At 37.5% G+C, this 21614-nt stretch overlaps 1 protein-coding gene across 2 annotated transcripts in view; it reads left to right on the top strand.

Annotated features, from left to right (window-relative positions):
* The window catches only part of LOC145537106 (plastin-3-like), a 37408-nt gene extending 17832 nt beyond the window's left edge, over positions 1 to 19576 (top strand). For both annotated transcript variants that reach the window (XM_081567777.1, XM_081567776.1), the window contains 9 exons: positions 1114 to 1256; positions 8857 to 8952; positions 12558 to 12753; positions 14327 to 14405; positions 15133 to 15247; positions 15435 to 15568; positions 16411 to 16534; positions 16757 to 16881; positions 18345 to 19576. In XM_081567777.1, the coding sequence (XP_081423903.1) occupies positions 1114 to 1256; positions 8857 to 8952; positions 12558 to 12753; positions 14327 to 14405; positions 15133 to 15247; positions 15435 to 15568; positions 16411 to 16534; positions 16757 to 16881; positions 18345 to 18477 (1145 nt within the window). In that variant the 3' untranslated portion in view covers positions 18478 to 19576. The remainder of the gene's footprint in view (positions 1 to 1113; positions 1257 to 8856; positions 8953 to 12557; positions 12754 to 14326; positions 14406 to 15132; positions 15248 to 15434; positions 15569 to 16410; positions 16535 to 16756; positions 16882 to 18344) is intronic.
* Positions 19577 to 21614: the final 2038 nt, after the last annotated feature.

The raw sequence follows: 21614 nt of genomic DNA, 5'->3' as shown, positions 1-21614 counted from the left end.
CTTGTTAGAGTTAAAGTCCATTGAACAAGGAAAGGAAGACAACAAAATTAAACTACATTGGCTCGTGTAATAAGTCAAATGATTTATCTCTGACAAGGTCTCAGGTGCAGGGAGGTCAGGCTGTTTAATCCTTTCCAGCCTTTTGACTTGGAGATGGAGAGCATGAGGAGGTTTCTGTACAAGTGACAATGTTGCCTCTGCCTTTACTTAAATCCCTCAGTGCCAGAGTGACATGGTGTGAAGTGGAGTCTATGAAAGATGAAGTTTGCCCATTAGAGATATTACTTAGACCTCTTTGGAAGTCAGGCAGTTTTAGTCTTCTTGTTCAGTGTAAATCTCCTTTTATCCTATGGGAGGGAATTATTGCATAAGGACTATACAACTTCTCCATAAAAACAGTACCTAAATTTAGACAATTCTCTGTGCAGATGCCCAAGCTTCTACCTCTTATCTCTGGGGATATTTAACCAAAAACCCTTGGCTTCTTCTGCACATTTAATTCAATAACAAAAAAGTGTTGAGGAACCTTTACATATTAGGTGCTATAGACAATGTAAAGTTGAATTCTTTTTCTTTAAAAACAGGTATGGCAAAAGCCACTACAATATTGTAAAGTAATTAGCCTCCAATTAAATTAATTTAAAAAACCAGGTGTAACATTTCAAGAGTTAGTTATGCTTAAATATAAATACCATAGGGTTTGAATACTCTTTAAATCAAAAGGCTCCAAAGTTTTAAACATACTCCCCCAAGCCTCTGATTTTAATATTATTTAAGAATAGTTTATGTAAATATATGACATAATGTAACAATGTTCAACTTAAAGCTAGAACTTACTTGGTATTTGGAATGTGATGAATAATCAAGATGTTAAAATATGTAATGCTGTGTATTCTTATAATTAAGTGTTTCTATCTGTATCATCTTATAACTCATTATATACTTTCATTTATCTTTATTATTAGACTGTGAGTACCTGAAAACCAGGAACTAGGTCACAGTACTTTTTGTACCTCTGTTACTTACTTAACAGAGTGTCAAAAGACTCAATAAACATGTAATGACTGTTACCATATAATGTATCGGTTGGGTTTTTCTTTTTTTCCTTTGTAGCCTTGGCTGCTTTACTTCGAGATGGTGAGACTTTGGAGGAGCTTATGAAATTATCTCCAGAAGAGCTTCTGCTTAGATGGGCAAATTTTCATTTGGAAAACTCAGGCTGGCAGAAAATCAACAATTTTAGTGCTGACATCAAGGTAACTGTTTAGTTAAATACTTCAGTTCAGTTCAGCTGCTCAGTTGTGTCCGACTCCTTGTGACCCCATGAGCCGCAGCACGCCAGGCCTCCCTGTCCATCACCAACTCCCAGAATCCACCCAAACCCATGTCCATTCAGTCGGTGAAGCCATCCAACCATCTCATCCTCTGTCGTCCCCTTCTCTTCCTGCCCTCAATCTTTCCCAGCATCAGGGTCTTTTCCAATGAGTTAACTCCTTGCATCAGGTGGCCAAAGTATTGGAGTTTCAGCTTCAACATCAGTCCTTCCAATGAACACCCAGGACTGATCTCCTTTAGGATGGACTGGTTGGATCTCCTTGCAGTCAAGGGACTCTCAAGAGTCTTCTCCAACACCACAGTTTAAAAGCATCAATTCTTCTGCACTCAGCTTTCTTTATAGTCCAACTCTCACATCCATACATGACCACTGGAAAAACCATAGCCTTGACTAGACGGACCTTTGTTGACAAAGCGATGTCTCTGCTTTATAATATGCTGTCTAGGTTGGTCATAACTTTCTTTCCAAGGAGTAAGCGTCTTTTAATTTCATGGCTGCAATCACCATCTGCCATGATTTTGGAGCCCAGAAAAATAAAGTCAGCCACTGTTTCCACTGTTTCCCCATCTATTTCCCATGAAGTGATGGAACCAGATGCCATGATCTTAGTTTTCTGAATGTTGGGCTTTAAGCCAACTTTTTCGCTCTCCTCTTTCACTTTCATCAAGAGGATCTTTAGTTTTTCGCTTTCTGCCATAAGGGTGGTATCATCTGCATATCTGAAGTTATTGATATTTCTCCCAGCAATCTTGATTCCAGCTTGTGCTTCCTCCAGCCCATCGTTTCTCATGATGTCCTCTGCATATAAGTTAAATAAGCAGGGTGACAATATACAGCCTTAACCGTTTAGTTAAATACTTGACAGGGACATAATAACATGGAGACTTCAGGTCAGCTTAAAGGAGGGAAAATCCTATGAGTTTATCACCCAACCTTGTTGCCTCTAGGCCCTGATGGTAGATTTCAGTAGAGAGACTGAGCCAAGTAAGAGCACCAGCACTAAGTCTAGCTTTCATTTTGTGGAAAGGGGTTTAAATATTACAGTGCTAACATTTTCTATTCTGCCTACTGTTCAACATGCTGTACGAAAAGATCGGCAGTCATGACTTCTGTTCCTAACTGCCTTTCCCAGGCCTCAGTGGATCTGTGTTAGTAAAGGCCTAGAGAGAAAGGGCCTCAGGATTCCCCATTCCCTTTCTTATTTGGCTCCTCTTCTGTCATGTGCTCCCTCCTTCAGGCATTCAGTTCTTGGGGGTAGTTATATACTCTTATGTATGTTTGTATTTCTTACCTCAACCCTGCCCCTATTTTTTAAATTTAAATATATTTTTTAAAATGTTACAATGTTATATTTGTTTCTGCCATACCACAACGCAAATCAGCCATACATTCCCCTCCCTCTCTGGCCTCCTACCCCTCTCCCCATCTCATCCCTCCAGATCATCACAGAGCACCAGACTGGGCTCCCTGTGCTACACTGCAACTTCTCACCAGCTATCCATCTTACACTCCATAGTGTGTGTGTGTGTGTGTGTGTGTGTGTGTGTGTGTGTGTGTGTGTGTATATATATATATATAGATGCTACTCTCTCCATTCGTCCCACTCTTTCCCTCCCCCACTGTGTCCACAAGTCCATTCTCTGTATCTATGTCTCCATTCCTTCCCTGTAAATAGGTTCATCAGTGTCATTTTTCTAGATTCCATATATATGTATTAATCTACTATATTTGTTTCTCTCTTTCTGACTGACTTCACTCTCTTTAACAGGCTCTAGGTTCATCCATCTCACTAGAACTGACTCAAATTCGTTCTTTTTTATGGCTGAGTAATATTCCATGGTGTATATATACCACATCTTCTTTATCCATTCATCTGTTGATGAACATGTAGGTTGCTCCCATGTCATGGCTGTTGTAAATACTGCTGCTATGAATGTTCGGCTTCCCTCGTAGCTCAGTCGGTAGAGTCTGACTGCAATGCAGGAGACCTAGGTTCAGTCACTGGGTTGGGACGATCCCCTGGAGAAGGAAATGGCAACCCACTCCAGTATTCTTGTCTGGAGAATCCCATGGATAGAGGAGCCTGGCAGGATACCGTCTATGCAGTCGCAAGAGTCAGACACGACTGAGTGACTAAGCACACGTGAATATTGGGGTACATGGATCCTTTTCAGGGTATATGCCCAGTAGTGAGGTTGCTGGGTCATATGGTATTTATTCCTGGTTTTTTAAGGAATCTCCATACTGTTCTCCATAATGGCTGTATCAGTTTACATTCCACCAACAGTATAGGAGGGTTTGCTTTTCTTTACATCCTTTCCAGCATTTATTGTTTGTAGAATTTTTGATGATGGCTATTCTGAATGGTGTGAGGTGATAGCTCATTGTAGTTTTGATTTGAATTTCTCTAAGGATTAATGATGTTGAGCATCTTTTCATGTGTTTCTTGGCCATCTGTATGTCTTCTTTGGAGAAATGTCTGTTTAGGTCTTTTGCCCATTTTTTGAATGCGCTGTTTGTTTTCCTAATATTGAGCTATATGAGCTACTTATATATTCTGGAGATTAATCCTTTGTCAGTTGTTTCATTTGCAATTATTTTCTCCCTTTCTGAGGGTTATCTTTTAATCGTGTTTATTGTTTCCTTTGCTGTGCAAAAGCTTTTAAGTTTAATTAGGTCTATTAGGTTTTTTTTTGTTTTTATTTTCATTACTCTAGGAGGTGGGTCACAGAGGATCTTGCTGTGATTTATATCAAGGAGCATGCTGCCTATGTTTTCTTCTAAGCTTTATAGTTTCTGACCTGATATTTAAGTCTTTAATCCATTTTGAGTTTATTTTTGTGTATGGTGTTAGGAAGTGTTCTAGTTTCATTCTTTTGTAGCTGTCCTGTTTCCCCAGCACTACCTATTGAAGAGGCTGTCTTTTCTCCGTTGTATATTGTTGCCTCTTTTGTCAAAGATAAGGTACCCATAGGTGTGTATAAGCTTATCTCTGGACTTTCTATCTTGTTCCATTGGTCTATGTTTCTGTTTTTGTGCCAGTACCATACTGTCTTGATGACTGTAGATCTGTAGTATAGTCTGAAGTCAGGAATGTTGATTCCTGCAGCTCTGATTTTCTTTGTCAAGATTGCTTTGGCTTTTCAGGGTCTTTTGTGTTTCCATTAAAGTTGTAACTTATTTTGAAAAAAAAAAGTTGCAACTTATTTTGGTTCTATTTCTGTGAAAAATATTATTGGTAGTTTGATAGGGATTACATTGAATCTGTAGATTGCTTTGAGTAGTATAGTCATTTTCACAATATTTCTCCCAATCCAAGAACATGGTATATTTCTCCATCTGTTTGTGTCATATTTGATTTGTTTCATCAGTGTCTCACAGTTTTCTGCATACAGGTCTTTTGTCCCTTTAGGTAGGTTTATTCCTAGGTATTTTATTCTTTTTGTTGCAATGGTGAATGGAATTGTTTCCTTAACATCCCTTTCTGATTTGTCATTGTTAGTGTATAGGAATGCAAGGGATTTCTCTGTATTAATTTTATATCCTACAACTATACCATATTCATTGATTAATTCTGGTAATTTTCTGGTGGAATCTTTATGGTTTTCTATGTTATCATGTCATCTGCAAATAGAGTTTTACTTCTTGTTTTCCAATCTGGATTCCTTTTGTTTCTTTTTCTTTCTTCTCTGATTGCCATGGCTAGGACTTCCAAATCTAGATTGAATAATAGTGGCAAGAGTGGGCACCATTGTCTTGTTCCTAATCTTAGAAGAAATGCTTTCAGTTTTTCGCTATTGAGAATAATGCTTGCTGTGGGTTTGTCGTATATGGCCTTTATTATGTTGAGGTAGGTTCCTTCTGTGCCTACTTTTTGGAGTGTTTTTATCATGAATGGGTATTATATTTTGTCAAAAGCTTTCTCTGCATCTATTTATATGATCGTATGACTTTTATCTTTCAGTTTATTGATATGGTCAATCACATTGATTGATTTGCATATGTTGAAGAATCCTTGCATCCCTGGGATAAATCACCCTTGCTTATGGTGTATGATCCATTAATGTGCTGTTGGATTCTGGTTGCTAAAATTTTGTTGAGGATTTTTGCATCTATATTCATCAATGATATTAGCCTGTAATTTTCTTTTTTGGTGGTATCTTTGTCTGGTTTTGCTCTCAAGGTGATGGTGGCCTCATAGAATGAGTTTGGGAGTTCTCCTTCCTCTGCAATTTTCTGGAAGAATTTGAGCATGATAGGTGTTAGCTCTTCTTTAAACTTTTGGTAGAATTCACCTGTGAAGCCATCTGGCCCTGGGCCTTTGTTTGCTGAAAGATTTTTAAATCACAGTTTCAATGTTGGTGCTTGTGATTGGTCCGTTTGTGATTTCTAATTCTTCCTGTTTCAGTTTTGGAAGGTTGTACTTTTCTAAGAACTTATCCATTTCCAGGTTGTTCATTTTATTGGCATATGGTTGCTCACAGTAGTCTTTTATGATCCTTTGTATTTCTGCGTTCTGTAGTAACTTCTTTTTTGTTTCTAGTTTTATTGATTTGAGTCTTCTCCCTTTTTTCCTTGACGAGTCTGGCTAGTGGGTTGTCAATTTTATATTCTCAAAGAACCAGCTTTTAGTTTTATTGATCTTTGCTATTGTTTCCTTCATGTATTTTTCATTTATATCTTTACGATTTCTGTCCTTCTACTAACTTCAGGGGTTTTTTTTTTTTTGTTCTTCTTTTTCTATTTGCTTTGGCATAAAGTCTGGTTGTTTATGATGTTTTTCTCATTTCTTGAGGTAGGCTCGTATTGCTATAAACTTCCCTCTTTTGCTGCGTCCCATAGGTTTTGGGTTGTCATGTTTTCATTGTCATTTATTTCTAGGTATTTTTAATTTCCTTTTTGATGCCTTCAGTACCTGTTGGTTATTTAGAAGCAGGTTGTTTAGCTTCCATGTGTTTGTGTTTTTTTTTTTTTTTCCTGTAATTCATATCTAGTCTCATAGCATTGTGGTTCAGAGAAAATGCTTGATACAATTTCAGTTTTCTTAAATTTCCTGATGATTGTGATTGAAGATGTGATCTGTCCTGGAGAGTGTTCCGTGTACACTTGAGAAAAAAGTGTATTCTGCTGTTTTGGAAAGGGAATCTTATTTTTAAATGAATATTGTAAAAAATTCTCCTTTGATATTTTTTTAAAAAAATATTCTGCTTTTAATAGTTTTAAAAAGCAGAGGATTTCTGGGTAATGTGAAAAGGAAGTTCCAATTTATGTTCACATTCAAATTTTCACCTAAAGCCCCTTTTTGGGGTAGTAAGTTACAGACTCTTTGGGGTTTACTCTTCACCTGTCTTTCTCAAGTGCATAGGGAGAAGGCACATACAAATTATTTCTGCACCCTTAGTAGATAGTTGTAAGTGAAAGCACTTTCACAACTGTAATGCCCTACTCCTTAGGAGATAACCTCTGTGCCACTAATGTAAGATCTGGGTTTGCGTTCCATGAATTTCTCTGCAGTGGCTTTCACTCTCACCTGATTCTCCCCATTCTTAGAATAATTTCTGACAAGTGTATCAAACGTACATAGTTGGCTCATTGAAGATACAGCTTTCTAGGCCTCTCCCAGAGCTCTGTACTTAGCAGGTCAGAGCTTACATCTGGCCATCTCCATATTCAGCAACTTCCCTGGGGGATTAGGGTGTACACAATCCATAGGAGTTACCATGAGAAACATTCCTTTATAATCTGTTTGGACTGTCAAGGCCCAGTAATAGAAAACTACCAAAGCTGGGAAGGTGATCTTCAGATGTAACATTGATCTCAGGTGGCCTCGGCCTATAGCAGCTTGAGGCAGGGATTCTGTTCCCAGCCAGAGATTGAGGTCAGGCTACAGCCGTGAGAGAACTGAATCTTAGCCACTAGACCACGAGGGACCAGTGGGACCAAGGCCCTGGCCCATCAGCTGTGTAGAAATGAATTTCCACATAGAGACTGAGACAAGTAAAACAAGTGTTTATTAGGAGGAAAACGTATATGTGAATAGACTCACATGGGTGGGCTCAGAGAGACAGTTGCACCCTCGTGGTGGTTGAAGTCACTTTCATGGAGCATTTCTTCTGGGTTTCCCTTTGCCAGTCATCTTGCTTTGTCTGGTTCTGAGTCCGTGTTTGGTTTATCTCAGGATCCTCCCATGTGTGCATGTGTATCTCTTAGCCAAGATGGATTCTAGTGAAGAGGCCTATGGGTAGGTTGACATCACTTACTATGAGCTTGAGACAGGAGATACATGGGTCCAGACTGAAGAGTTTCTCCCCTGTGGACAGAAATTCTATAATAGAAGAAACTCCATAAAAACTGGATGATGGAGGAGGCTGGGCCTTGCCCAGATAAGAAATAAAAGACCATATATTCCTCATTCTTGAAGTCAAGGATACCTTTCTGACTACACAGGCACAGGAAGGCTCAATGGAGGTCAAAAGGAAGGGGGCAACACCTCAATTTCTGGCTGGGAACCAAAGCCCTGCTTCAAGGCACTGTGGACTGAGGCTACCCAAAATCACCGTGATGCTACCTCTTCTATCTCTTATCTGGACAGGGCCCAGCCTGCTCCATCATCCAGCTTTTATGGAGTTTCTGCTATTACTATTATGGAGTTTCTGTCCACAGGGAGAAACTTCAGCCTGGGGCCCATGTATGTCCTGCCTCAACATGATAAAGAAACTTCACTCCAGTTCCTGTCCTCTGGTATTCCAGAGAGGCAGAATTGTACTTGACATGTGTGTTGGAGACCCTCATTAAATGTTTACACTAATATAGTGGTTTTCAGGTTTTGTTCTGTGTAGCATCCACACAGCCTGAATTCACCCAGCCCACATCCCATATGAGCAATACCATTTTGTTTTAGGTATTGGTATTCCAAGTAAAAGTGTTCCAGTGTTGAAAGAGGTCAAGGGCTTAAAACAAAGAGAAGCTCATTTGGTTAAATATATTCAGATGATTAAGGGTTTACTGTTATTTCACCACCTCAAGTAGAAATCATTTAAAAATTTTTGTCATTTCAATTTATAATTTAATGCATTGTTAACACAACTAATCTCTTCTCCATAGGTTATGGTATATACATATTATGCTTTGTAATGATATAACCTGTTTATTTTCTCTTTCCCTATGCTTCCTGGATTTCTCCTATCCTACTTGTTTCTCGTGCTTGTTTTATCTGTCAAGCTTATTGACTTCAGTAACTCAGTGAAGGTACAGAACTAGTTATATGTTTTCTAGCATTATTATATTGATGATTTCAATAAATTGTAAAGTCATGACAAAATCCAGTTCATCCATATTCAAGGCAGACATAAGGCCAGATAGGTGGACTTTTCTGGGAAAAGGAACTGTTAAATAAGAAGATAGAGATTTGTGTCACATTCTTACAAAATCCAATGCAAATATCCTTCCACACATGGGACAATAGGATACATTCATTCTTTGTAAATGTGATCTCACTGACATTTGCAATTCATTTTTAGGATTCCAAAGCCTATTTTCATCTTCTCAATCAAATCGCACCAAAAGGACAAAAGGAAGGTGAACCACGGATAGATATTAACATGTCGGGTTTCAATGTAAGTATAGATGTTCTTGTGAATTCTACAAGCTTACAAAATTGTCAATTTCTTATAGATAACAAGAATGCTTATAATTGCATGTTGTGATGTTGGCAGTTTTAAGTATTATCTTAAATTTTATTACTGTAGATGTAATTTATAGACAGAAAGACCAGCTTTGATTTATATTAATAGTTTATTGGTGAGTTCTGTAGTTATGGTGTTGTTGGTTTTTATGGATGGCATAAAATATTCAGAGTAAGTGTGGGGAAATAAGCACTAGAGGCTAACCTTTTCTGAGTGTTTGGATTATAATCACAATGATAGATTTAATGAAAACATATTCTTATGTTGAGAGTAATGTGAATGTGTTTACAAACTCCTGATCTCTCAAATCCAATTTGGTGAATTACTGTCACAGACCATGTTCCCTTGTTACATCACTTATTTGCTCAATGACCTTGGACGAGTTCCTTTGTTCATACATGAAGTAACAAGTTGGCCTAGACTATTGAGTCTCAACTTTCTAGGATCCTGTTGTTCTTTGTATTCATTAGATATGGAATGGATTCTACTGATTTTTAAAAAATGCACATTTCTAGCATATTTCATATCCACTTCAGGATTGAGTGGATTACACTTGCTAAACATTTTATGCAGCCCTTATCAGAACTGAATTTGTCACTGACTTGTAGTACTTACATTTCTGTCTGTTTTTAAATCTGAAATTCTTCAGTTCAGGTCCCTCTTGGCACAAATGAGGGGCCCTCCTGTGCATGAAGGAAGCTATCTGGGATGGCTAGCCAGGTGATCTTATGCCTGGGTAGATAACACCAGTGTACTGATTCTGATTATGATACAGCTCTTCTCTAGTCACTTCTCCCTGGTTGATCTTAAAGCACTCCCTTCGCTGTCTCTGTCCTCCTCAGAATCCTTTAAGGATTCCCCGTTGACTTAAGAGTTCAATCTGAAATGTTCTGCTGTGCACGTGAAGCCCTGCTACACCATCTTGCTCCATTTCTTCTAGCCAGGGCAATTTCCTACTGCTCTGTCCACACATTCATTTTACTGTTGAGCCTTTCATCATGCTTTTCCTTTGTTTTTCAGTGTCCTTTATCTTTGTCAGTCTTATACCTTCTTTAGGGATATGTATCTCCATCATAACATCCAGTTTCCTCATGATCCTTTGTGATTCCTCTCTGCCTCCATACTCCACCATCCCAGGCAACCACTGATTTGCTTTCTTTCAATGTAGTTTGAATTTTTGAGAATTTTATGGAATCATATAATAGGTGCCCTTTTTTTAATCAAGCTTCTTTCAGCGTTATTATTTTGAGATTCATCTGTGTTGTTACATAAATCAGAAATTCATTCCTTTTTATTGCTGAATAATATTTCAGTGAATGGATATGCTATAATTTGTTATCCATTCACCCCAATGAACATTTGGATTGTTTCAAGTTTGAGGCTATTACAAATACAGCTGCTCTGAACATTCATATACAAGTCTTTGTGTGAGTTTATGCATTCATTTATCTTTGGTAAATACCTAGGAGTAGAATGGCTGGGTAATGGTATATGTGCGTTTAACTTTTCTAAGCAGCCGCCAAGTTGTTTTCCAAAATGGTTGTACCATTGCACATTGCTACCAGTAGCACATGAAAGTTCCAGTTCATCCACATGCTCACTGACACTTTAATGTGGTTAGTTTAAACATTAAGAATTTTGGCAGTGGTAGAGGTGTCTCATTGTGATTTTAATTTGCATTTCCCTAATGGCTAATGATGTTGAACATCTTTTCATGTAGTTATTTGCTGTCTATACATCTTTGTTTAAACACTTTACCCATTTTAATTGCATTGTTTGTTTTCTTATCAAGTTTTGAGTGTTTTATATATTTTGGATATAAGTCCTTGATTGGATATGTGATTTGCAGATACTTAGTCCCAGTGGTTTTCCAAGAACAGGCATTGTTTAATTTGAACAAAGTCAGATTTAGTCATTTTTTTTCTTTGACAAATCATGCTTTTGATGTTGTATCTAAGAAATTTTAGCCTAACACAAGGTCACAAACATTTCTTATGTCTCCTCTTAGAGGGTTTATAGTTGGGGTTTTATATCTAGTTTTTTATTTATAGTTTTGGGTTTATACATTTACATGTGTGTGTGTATTGAAGGTTAATTTTGAATATGATGTGAGGTATGGGCTGAAGTTCTTTTTGGCATATATATATATATTTATTTGATTGTCTTTTGTTTCATTATTCTGTATCTTAATTTTTTAAAATTGTTGCTATTTCAACGTTTCCTTCTACTCCAATATCATCAATGCTTTTTGTTTAAGAATGCCGAGATGATAAAAAATATGAGATTTAAAAATAAAGATAGTAAATAGCATGAACCAGAAGTATTAAAGTAACAGAAAATAGAATAGGCTCTATGAGATGAACTCACTAGGCTCATGGAGAATCCCAAAGGCTGAATCCCAGTCAACTGCTCATCTGCTGGTGGTTACTGATTGCTCTGCAATGGTAACAGTGAAGGGTAACACAGTAAATACCCATTCTTCTGGAGACCTAGATGATCGAGGCCCCTCACTGGAGATGAAAAAAGTAAAGATAGCATCACCCATTAAAGACAGAGTTAAGACTCAAATTATAGAATCTGAACTGTGTTGGTTTGTAAGTAACATTCCTCAAATTTCCTTTATCTCTTATTTCCCCCTTATTATAAAAATCCCTTCTTACCTGACACTCTTTTCCAGAAGACATACATTTACCCTGGGGCATACTGGGGTGGCCACATCTATAGTAACTGCCAAGAGAAGTCTAGAGGGGGCAGATCACTGGAAACGAATAATCCAAAAGCAATTGTTCCTCCTGCAGCTCCAGTTTTTTTTTACTTTTATTGTTGGGAGGTGGGGATGGTGAGCACTTGGGAAACTATCTTTAATTTGGTATGAAATTATCAGATCTGTAACTTATACTCCTCACCAAACTGTATGTTAGTCAAGAAATCAGCATGCATCTTTCCAAAAGGAAAGAAGTTGGGGTTGAGGGGGTGGGGGGGACAAAACAGAGAAGAAGTTAGGAGTCCTAGGAATTAGCTGAAAGTAAGTATTTTACACAGAAATAGACAACTTTGCTTCCTGGATGGAAAAGTAAAATCAAAAAATAGTTTAAGAGAAAGATGATAATTTGAAATATGTAATTTAAACCTCAAAATTATTGGAGCCTGGTATCCTTGATTATTATTGTAAAAAATTTCTTCATAATTCCTTCATCTTTTTCAGCCTTACACCCTCTTTAGGGCCTAAATTTAAAATCTGAACAAGTTTCACTTTTTTTCTTAATGAATTTTGGCATGAGAGAAGTAATTTCAGTTGAGTGAAATGTATCCTGTCCTTAGATTCGTGATCTGGTGCCATCTAGGGTATTTTCAAGGTACTGCATATCCAGCACAGGCAACTTTTTTTTTTTTTTTTGCATTCAAAACAGTAATATAAGTACCATGTGTTGGCTAAGAAAAAATAGAATTGTATACCCAGCTTATCATTGTAGGGCAAAGTTTCTATATTTTTAGTATGGCCTTTTTTAAAAAAAAGTCTTATTTTACTTCAACAGGAAACAGATGATTTGAAGAGGGCTGAGAGTATGCTTCAACAAGCAGACAAATTAGGTTGCAGAAAGTTTGTTACCCCAGCTGATGTTGTCAGTGGGAACCCCAAACTGAACTTAGCCTTTGTGGCTAACCTGTTTAATAAATACCCAGCACTCACTAAGCCAGAGAACCAAGATATTGATTGGACTCTATTAGAAGGTAATAGAGTATACAGGTTTAGTATACAGGTTTCTTAAATTATATTTGGGGCTACACAGTAGAAATACATAGGCCACGATGATTTCATAATCTTGATTTAATAAGTTTCCTTATCTACTTTCCTTTAGCAACTGTCTACTATAAGTAGTCCCAAGGGCTGAGTAAAAAGTGGCAACTGATAGAAAGGGATGATACAAGGGAACTTTTATTTTAATTTACTTATTTTTGGCTGCTCTGGGTCTTTGTTGCTGCGTGTCGGCTTTCTCTAGTTGCTGCACCCGGGGGCTACTCTTTGTTTTGGTGCTCAGCCTTCTCATTGGGGTGGCTTCTCTTGTTGAGGAGCGTAGGTTCAGTAGTTGGGCTTCGTTGCCCCATGGCATAGGGGATCTTCCTGAACCAGGGATCGAACCTGTGTCCCCTGCTTTGGCAGGAGGACTTTTATCCACTGTACCACCAAGGAAGTCTGGGAACTTTTAAAGTAAGCTAGCCTAGGATCACTTAGTATAAGGCCACTTAGTAAACCAATGTTTTATTTTAATATTTTGTATTTAGGTCACTTATTTTTAAACCTCCCTCCAAAAAAATGCACGTGTGCATAAAATTTGACCTATGTAAATCTGCAGTATTTGATTCATTCTTGCATAGTCAGACTAACTGAAACTGCTCTCATTTCCTTTCACCTTTAACCTACTCAAAAAATAATAATAATGCATGTAAATATTCATTTAATTTGGGAAAGGCAGAGTATACCTTTGCCAGATTATATATGCATGAAGTATAGTACTTAAAAATTAACAAATGTAATTAGTAGCTCATTGCATATCCACTAGCATTATTATGAAATCAGATGGTAAAGAATCTGCCTGCAGTGCAGGAGACCTGGGATCAATCCCTGGGTTGGGAAGATCCCCTGGAGAAGGGAATGGCTGCCCACTCCAGTGTTCTTGCCTAAGAAATCCGTGGACAGAGGATTCTGGAAGGCTACAGTCCATGGGATCACAAAGAGCTGGACACAACTTAGCGACTAATACTTCAAACTCTCAATTAGCAGCTCATTGCATATATACTAGGATTACTGTAAAATCTTTAAATTTTATGCTTTTGAAGTTTCAAATAATTTGTTGCTCTAATATAGGCACGTAAAAAAAAGTACATATATGTAACTTAGTATCAGTATTTTTAAATGGGTAGAGAGAAGATGTAAATTAATGTGAGTATAGAGGTTTGTATGACCATGGTAAATTTTTCTAATAAAAACTAAACCAATAATATCAGTTACTTTAGAAGTATGGGGATTTGGGGAGATACTGGAGAAGGATGAGATAGGGAAGAGAGTATAAAAAGTTCATATACCTCTTAGCTGGTTATAATAAGGTTATATTTTTACTTTTAAAAGAAAGTCATCCAATTTAAAAAACAAGAGAGTATGTATTTAGAGAGACTGCTTAGAGATTCATATTGGAGAAAACCTTTAGATCTGAAAAAAAAATAATCATCTAATTGTGGGTTGATGTTATATGCACATATGCAAGGTGTTTAATGATTATATAAACACTGTGAATATTTTTAATAGGAGAAACTCGCGAAGAAAGAACCTTTCGTAACTGGATGAACTCTCTTGGTGTTAATCCCCATGTAAACCATCTCTATGCGTAAGCCTTCCAATGCTCTTGTAAAGTTTTGAACATCATGAATGGATGCTGCATAAATAATTATAGCTCTAAACCTTTTCTAAATGTTAGTTTGTAGCCATTACTTTATTGGAAAATGTGGTGACTTCCGTTATCATTTCCCAAATACACAAAAGCCCAGATTATTTCTTTACATGGTCATTAAGTGAAAAAATGTATAAATATCTTTCTAACACCCTAGGGAACAGAGACTTTATATTTTGAAACGGAGACCAGAGAGCACATTAAGTAGACCATCCATGATGCCTTGAGGTCTTTGTGTTCACTGTTCTCTCAGCCTGGAATGTTCTTTTCCACATCAAATGCTTTATTCCCTTGCTATATTCAAGCCGCTGATTCAGATCCTAACCACCACCTACCACTGCCTAACTCCTAACCTCTTTCTTTTTGTTTTTCATAGCAATTAAATACATTCCCCTAACCCATTTATCCATATACTTGTTTATTCTCTTTCTTTCTCTGACTCTAAAGGCCTGGAATTTTTCTCCTATGAGCCCAGCTTCTAGAACAGTTCTTTGCAAACAATAAGCTCTCAATAACTATTTTTAAGTGAATTGGATGGTGTTAGCTCCATTTTTAGCACAGATTAATAAAATACATGAGTCTTTTGACAGTGTAGTGTCCTTGTTTTTAAGGAAACAGGCTCTGCTCTCTGAAAACACTGATCAAACTCTTTTTAAATCATCAGTGACCTGCAAGATGCCCTGGTAATCTTACAGCTATATGAACGAATTAAAGTTCCTGTTGACTGGAGTAAGGTGAATAAACCTCCATACCCGAAACTTGGAGCCAACATGAAAAAGGTAGCTAATTAAGTTGCTGCACATATTTGTTACGGACTGTTTTTATTCTCAATTTGTTTCTTTTGTTTGGGAAACTCTTTGACTCTGAGCTTCTTGAGGACAGAAACTGTGTCTTACTTTGTGCGCACCTGCATATAAAGATTAAACAAGTGAAAATCTTTAATCATTTGCTTTTGTTTGTTTGCAGCTAGAAAACTGCAACTATGCTGTTGAATTAGGGAAGCATCCTGCCAAATTCTCCCTGGTTGGCATTGGAGGGCAAGACCTGAATGATGGAAATCAAACCCTGACTTTAGCTTTGGTCTGGCAGCTGATGAGAAGGTATAGTATACAATTTTAACTGCTCAAGTTCACTATCATACAGGTCTGTGATCTAGTCTTTACTATTTCTAAGGAAACGTATCAATGACTACACCTTTGAAATTTTTATGTTTAGACTCCGAAGTGAGTTTAAGTAATGAGTATATGTTGGATGGTCAATGGGAAATGCCTTCTCGATAGTGAGGCAACAGAATTGTGAATATTTCCCTTTTTTATAATCTGCCTGACACAGACCTGAGCCTCATTTAGAGTTGGTGAATAAAAACAGCAAAAATTATGAACATGTATACATTTGAGAAAGAAGATCTCTTAACTGTAATGCTAAAAAGCAATTCATTATAACTGGGTACCAGCCAAAGCACAGCTTACTTTAAGTCGTTACCAGGGGTTGGCCTAGTACACAGTGAGCCTGCAGTAAGTAGACTGGTGGACTTACTCAGTAGAGCGCTGAAAATCTTCCCACCAGCAGTGCAAAAGGCAGCTCAATGGCAAGCCACTACTGCCTGAAATTTTTTTTTTCATATAGTGTGAATGTCTTCTCGTGAAATCTTTCCTTTAATCTCTCAAACCTAAGGAAAAGAAATGAAAGATAAAGCATTCTAATAATTGTATTTTTTTTCTAATAAACTAGGACAGAAACTGTTCTGCTGCTTTTTTAAAATTAATTTCTATTGGTGTTTAGTTGCTTTACAATGTTGTGTTAGTTTCTGCTATACAGCAAAGTGAATCAGCTATATGTTTAAATATATCCCGTCTTTTTCAGCACAGAGCATTGAGTCGAGTTCCCTATCCTATGCAGTAGCTTCTCATTAGTTACCTATTTCTTCTGCTGCTTCATTTAGATATACCCTCAATGTCCTGGAAGATCTCGGTGATGGTCAGAAAGCTAATGACGACATCATTGTAAGCTGGGTGAACAGAACATTGAATGAAGCTGGAAAATCAACCTCCATTCAGAGTTTTAAGGTAAGAATTCCATGTTTGACTATTAAACGTTATGTTTGCTATAAAAAGTATCTATAGTTTGGAAAGCTAGCCTTTGGATTCTTTGTGAGTGAGATCATTGTGGGGCTAACGACATGATTCTTTTCTAATTCACTAGACTTTGTTTTTGACAGCGTTATATAAGTGATCATGCATTAATTTGTACACATGGAAATTCTCAAATGTATTGTCCTTTTACTCTAGGATAAGACGATCAGCTCTAGTTTGGCAGTTGTGGATTTAATTGACGCCATCCAGCCAGGCTGTATAAACTATGACCTTGTTAAGAGTGGCACTCTGACAGAAGATGACAAGCACAATAATGCCAAGTAAGGGATGCTGCCTAATATCCTCATAAGGGCATAGACATTGTAGGCAGGCAGATCTGCATTATCATTCAGGTTCTGCCACTCAAGAATGGTGTCAGCTGGGGGAAGCATCTTCTAGCCTCAGATTCCTCATCCATAAAATGGGAGCAATAATACTTACCTTGGAGATTTTGAAATGAGTAAAATACGTTAAGAGCCTAACATTGCTGCACCTGACCTAATAGGTAGGTGCTCAGTCAGCCATTGGTTTGTAGGTTATAGAAATAATGTATGTGTTAAAGCAACTTAGCTGCAAACTTAGAACAGAAGAAAAATGGGCTAAGGATAACCATGCCTTTGATAGGGTTTTCTTTTGTTGCACTCTTTTCAAACGTTTTTAAAACTTACTGTGCATAGCCCACCTTACTACATACACTGAGTTTATCTTGGTCCCTTAAGTGGGCAGGATGCTAAACTCTCAGCTGAAACCGTGCCTTGAAAGTTCCCTGCATTTTGACAACATGCAGAAGGTCCTTCCCACCTGCCTCTTCCCTTCTTCTCCAAAGATCTAGACTGTGATCTGGTTTCATGGGCAACCCATGAAAGCTCTCCTAGTATACACTGAAAATCAGCTCCCAACAGGGCTTCACAAGATAGCTAAGAAGCATTACTGTAAAACTTCATTTTGGCATCACATACTGCATCACATCATTTCTTCCCTCCTTGAAAAAAATATTTGCAGCATAATATGATAAAGATTTATAGAGAACTCCTCAAAGTTCTTTTTCCAGAAACTTGATCATATTTAAAGATTCCTGTTATAGAACACCTAGAAATGCCTTGTGTATTAATTGAGGGGTGCTCCTGCAAATTTCCTCGGCTGGACATGTCAGTTCTTAACTCCTTTCCTTTTTCTACCCTTTTCATTCCTTGCTTCAGCCACACTGGCATGTACCATACAGACTGTCTCTCCTCCCTTGGATATTTCGAAGTATTCACTGCATCTATGAAATTGTATTTTGCATCTGGCACAGTTTTCCATTCTGTGTCTCTAAGATCTCGTGATAGCCACTGTTATCTTATTACATGCTCAATGAGAATATCAATATCTGAGTAATTATATATACATATTTTCAACATCTGGGTATATATACATATATGTATATACACACACACACACATATTCTAGAAAAGTGTTTTTTCATATCAGTGCTCCTAAATTGTTCTCATTTTACATTGTAGAAAAGGAGTGAATAAATATCATCAGCCCCAAATAGTAGAGCTTAAAAATCTGGTATCACTTATGAGTGACCTCAAAAAATAAAAGAGAAGACAATGAAAAATAAAGTCATTCTGATCTGAACTCTCACTGTAGAAGTTTTGCATCCTAGACAGTTGAGTATATAAGAGGAAATAGATGCCTCATGTCAGTGCCCATGACTGACCAGAATTGCACTTCAATTTTTGTTTCCTCCAAAAAATAGGTACGCAGTGTCGATGGCTAGAAGACTTGGAACCAGGGTGTACGCTCTCCCAGAAGACCTTGTGGAAGTAAAGCCCAAGATGGTCATGACTGTGTTTGCATGCTTGATGGGCAGGGGTATGAAGAGAGTGTAAAATAACCAATTTGAATAAAAAACAACCTTGCTCCCAGGTGCATGATTAGCAGTACAGCAATTTCTGGCCGAAGTGCTCATGGCTTAAGAAACTATTGGTTATTGAAAGGACTTTTTAGTTTTCACAAGACTAAGCTCATCATGGGAGCCCTCAGGTGAAAGAGTTTTAGTAGCAACAACTCCTCTTTCCCATAGTCAAGGTGGATTTGTCAGGCCCACCTGAAATGTGCCCGTAGTCAAATCATTTACTCGCTCCTCATAGATCGCTGCCCTTGACATTTTCCATTGCTGTACGTATTTCTATGTATCTGTTTTCCTCTTAGAATGTCCACCTCGTGGGACTTGCTTAGATGATTGAATATGAATATTATTGATATTAGGCAATAATTTGCTTTCCATCCAGTATGCTAGTTCTTATTCAAGAACTGTGGTCAGAGGGTATTTGTATATGAGTATCCTTTGCTTATCTTTCTAGTACTGAAAATTGACAGAAGTAACTGGCTGTGCAGAATGTAATAGAAGCTTTTCATATTCTTTTATTCTTAAAATCAGTATCTTTTTACAGTATTCTGTCTACATGATCCTTTTTTGTACATTTAAGAATATTTTGATTACGTTAAATAAGACTGCTGATTTTGCTACTTTTTTAAGGGGTCTTCAAGTAAGTAAAAAACATAGAGGGAAATGTACCTTGAATTTCCATCTTCCCTCCCACACTAAAGCTGTAAACACTTGACATATTTTGTCCTGAAACATTGGTTCAATATATGCTTATTTGTTTTAAAACATGTACCATCAAACTCTCTCTTTAGATTTAAAATGCTGTTGAATATGACACTTTTGAGGAGAGAGTGGGCTCAGAATTTAGGAAGGATATGGTAGGCCAAGTATGCTAAGTGTATATTAAATTTTCTAATTTTACACCTAAGATAAGGAGATGTGGTCACTAAAAAATAAACATATATGTAGGACTTAATGTACTCTAATGTACTCTTGCTTTGTCAAGCTGTTTGCTATAGTTTTTAAGATCATAATGTTACTCTAACTCTAATGTAATCTGGTAGCGATTATTAGTTCAAATAAAGGCATTTACATAATTAGTCTCTTCGTGCCTCTGTCCCTTCTTAGTATGCCTATAATGTTTGCCAGTTTTTTTTCTCCAATATTCTAACTCATTTTCTGGTGTACTTTATAATATGATGTTTGTTAAATTTATGCTTTTGGAGCTGAATTACACAGATGGACAGATTAAGGTTATAATCCTCAATGAGGTAAGATGGTTTTCTCCAACTTACCAAAATTTCTTAGTCCATTTTCTCCCTTTTTCTTTCTTTTCATGTCATTCAATCTTTTCAGTGTTCAGTAATGACACGATATGTGTTTGCATGCGTGCTAAGTCACTTCAGTCTTGTTGGACTCTTTGTGACCCTATGGACTGTATCCCGCCAGGCTCCTCTGTCCATGGGATTCTCCAGGCAAGAATACTGGAGTGGGTTGTCATTCCCTTCTCCAGGGGATCTTTCCAACACAGGGCTAGAACCTGCATCTCCTGCAACTCCTGCATTGCAGGCGATTCTTTACTGCTGAGCCACCAGGGACGCCTGTTCTATGGTATACAGAAGGTCAAAACAATGGGGATCCAAACAACCAGGGAGGAGAGGTGGCTTATGACAGGTTTTCTTAGCCTCATCACTATTGACATTTTGGGCTGGATAATTCTTTGTTGGAGGTGGGAGGGAGCTGTCCTGTGCATTATTGCAGAGCATTTAGCTGTGTCCCTGGCCTCTATCCACTAGATGTCAGTAGCATACCCCCAGTGTGTAGACCAAATATGTCTCCAGAACCAGTCAAATGTTCCAAGGTGGGGGCAAAATCATCTCTAGTTGACAAAATGTTGTTTATGGTACCGTTTTAACGTTTTGTGTGAATCAGTAATATGAAATGCAATCCTTTAAGGAACTACATGGTGATACTATAAAATAGTTTTTATTTATAGCCTAAGAATAAGAAAGACCTTTCTTAATATGATATAAACCCCAGAGCTATAAAAGAAAGATAAATGTGACAATTCTACTTTTGCAATAAATGAGTAAGCAAAGTCACAATATAGATGACTGAGAAAAAATGTTTGGTCCCATTGTCTTAGTCCATTCAGGCTGCTGTAACAAAGTATCATAGACTGCGTGATTTATAAATACCAAATTTATTTCTCACAGTTAGGCAGTCTGGAAGTCCCAGATCAAGGCACTGGAAGGTTTGCTGTGTGGTGAGAGCACACCTCCTAGTTCACAGATGGCTGTCTTTTAGCTGTAACCTCACATTGTGATAGGGACAAGGAGCTCTGGAGTCTCTTTAATAAGGGCACTAACCCCACTCATGACTTCACCTTTATAACTTAATGTCCCACCTCCTAATACCGTCACACTGGGAGATTGTGTTTCAACATGCAAATTTTGGAGGAGCCTGAAACATTTAGTCTATAGTACCCGTATGATGGATTTTCTTAATATAAGGATAAAAGACCAGTCTCTGCAAATATATACCAGGGTAACTGATAAGACAGGACAGTTATCCCTTATGACCTGTCTTCTACTTTGTATTTCCCATGCTTATCTACATATGTTTCCTTCCAGGTACAAAAGTTCTCTGTAAGTAATGCCTTGAAGTGGCTTTGAAGCAAGATATTAATAAAAAAGACTTATTCCATCTTGCCCTTTATTCAAAACAGGAGCTAGTTTCTTGGGTGGTTCACTGTACAGAGCCCACCATCTGTAGGAATGCACCTTTGGTTACTTAAGTGTTCACATGAGACAGTTGGCCTGAACACACCATTCTTCTTTCCTCCAAATAAAGGGCTAAAATCACTAATATATTAAGAAATCTAACAAATCTGTAAAAGAGAAAGTTCCATTAGAAAAATGGGCAAAGGAGATCAATATCCAATTCAAAGCCTATAATTAAACAAAGAACATTAAAAGGGAATGCTGATTCTCAAAAAGTAACGAGGGTTATGTAGTTTCAACCAACAAAGAGCTGCCTTTTTTAGTAGACTTTATTTTTAGAGCAATTTTAGGTTCACAGCAAAATTGAGTAAAATGTACAAAGATTTTCCACATACCTCCAGCCCACACACATGCA

This window comes from Giraffa tippelskirchi, chromosome X, assembly GCF_054371585.1.
Source record: "Giraffa tippelskirchi isolate mGirTip1 chromosome X, T2T-mGirTip1v1.2.pri, whole genome shotgun sequence".
In the NCBI taxonomy this organism is placed as follows: domain Eukaryota; kingdom Metazoa; phylum Chordata; class Mammalia; order Artiodactyla; family Giraffidae; genus Giraffa; species Giraffa tippelskirchi.
The sequence above is the reverse complement of the archived record's forward strand: the minus strand, read 5'-3'. Positions and strand labels throughout refer to the sequence as shown.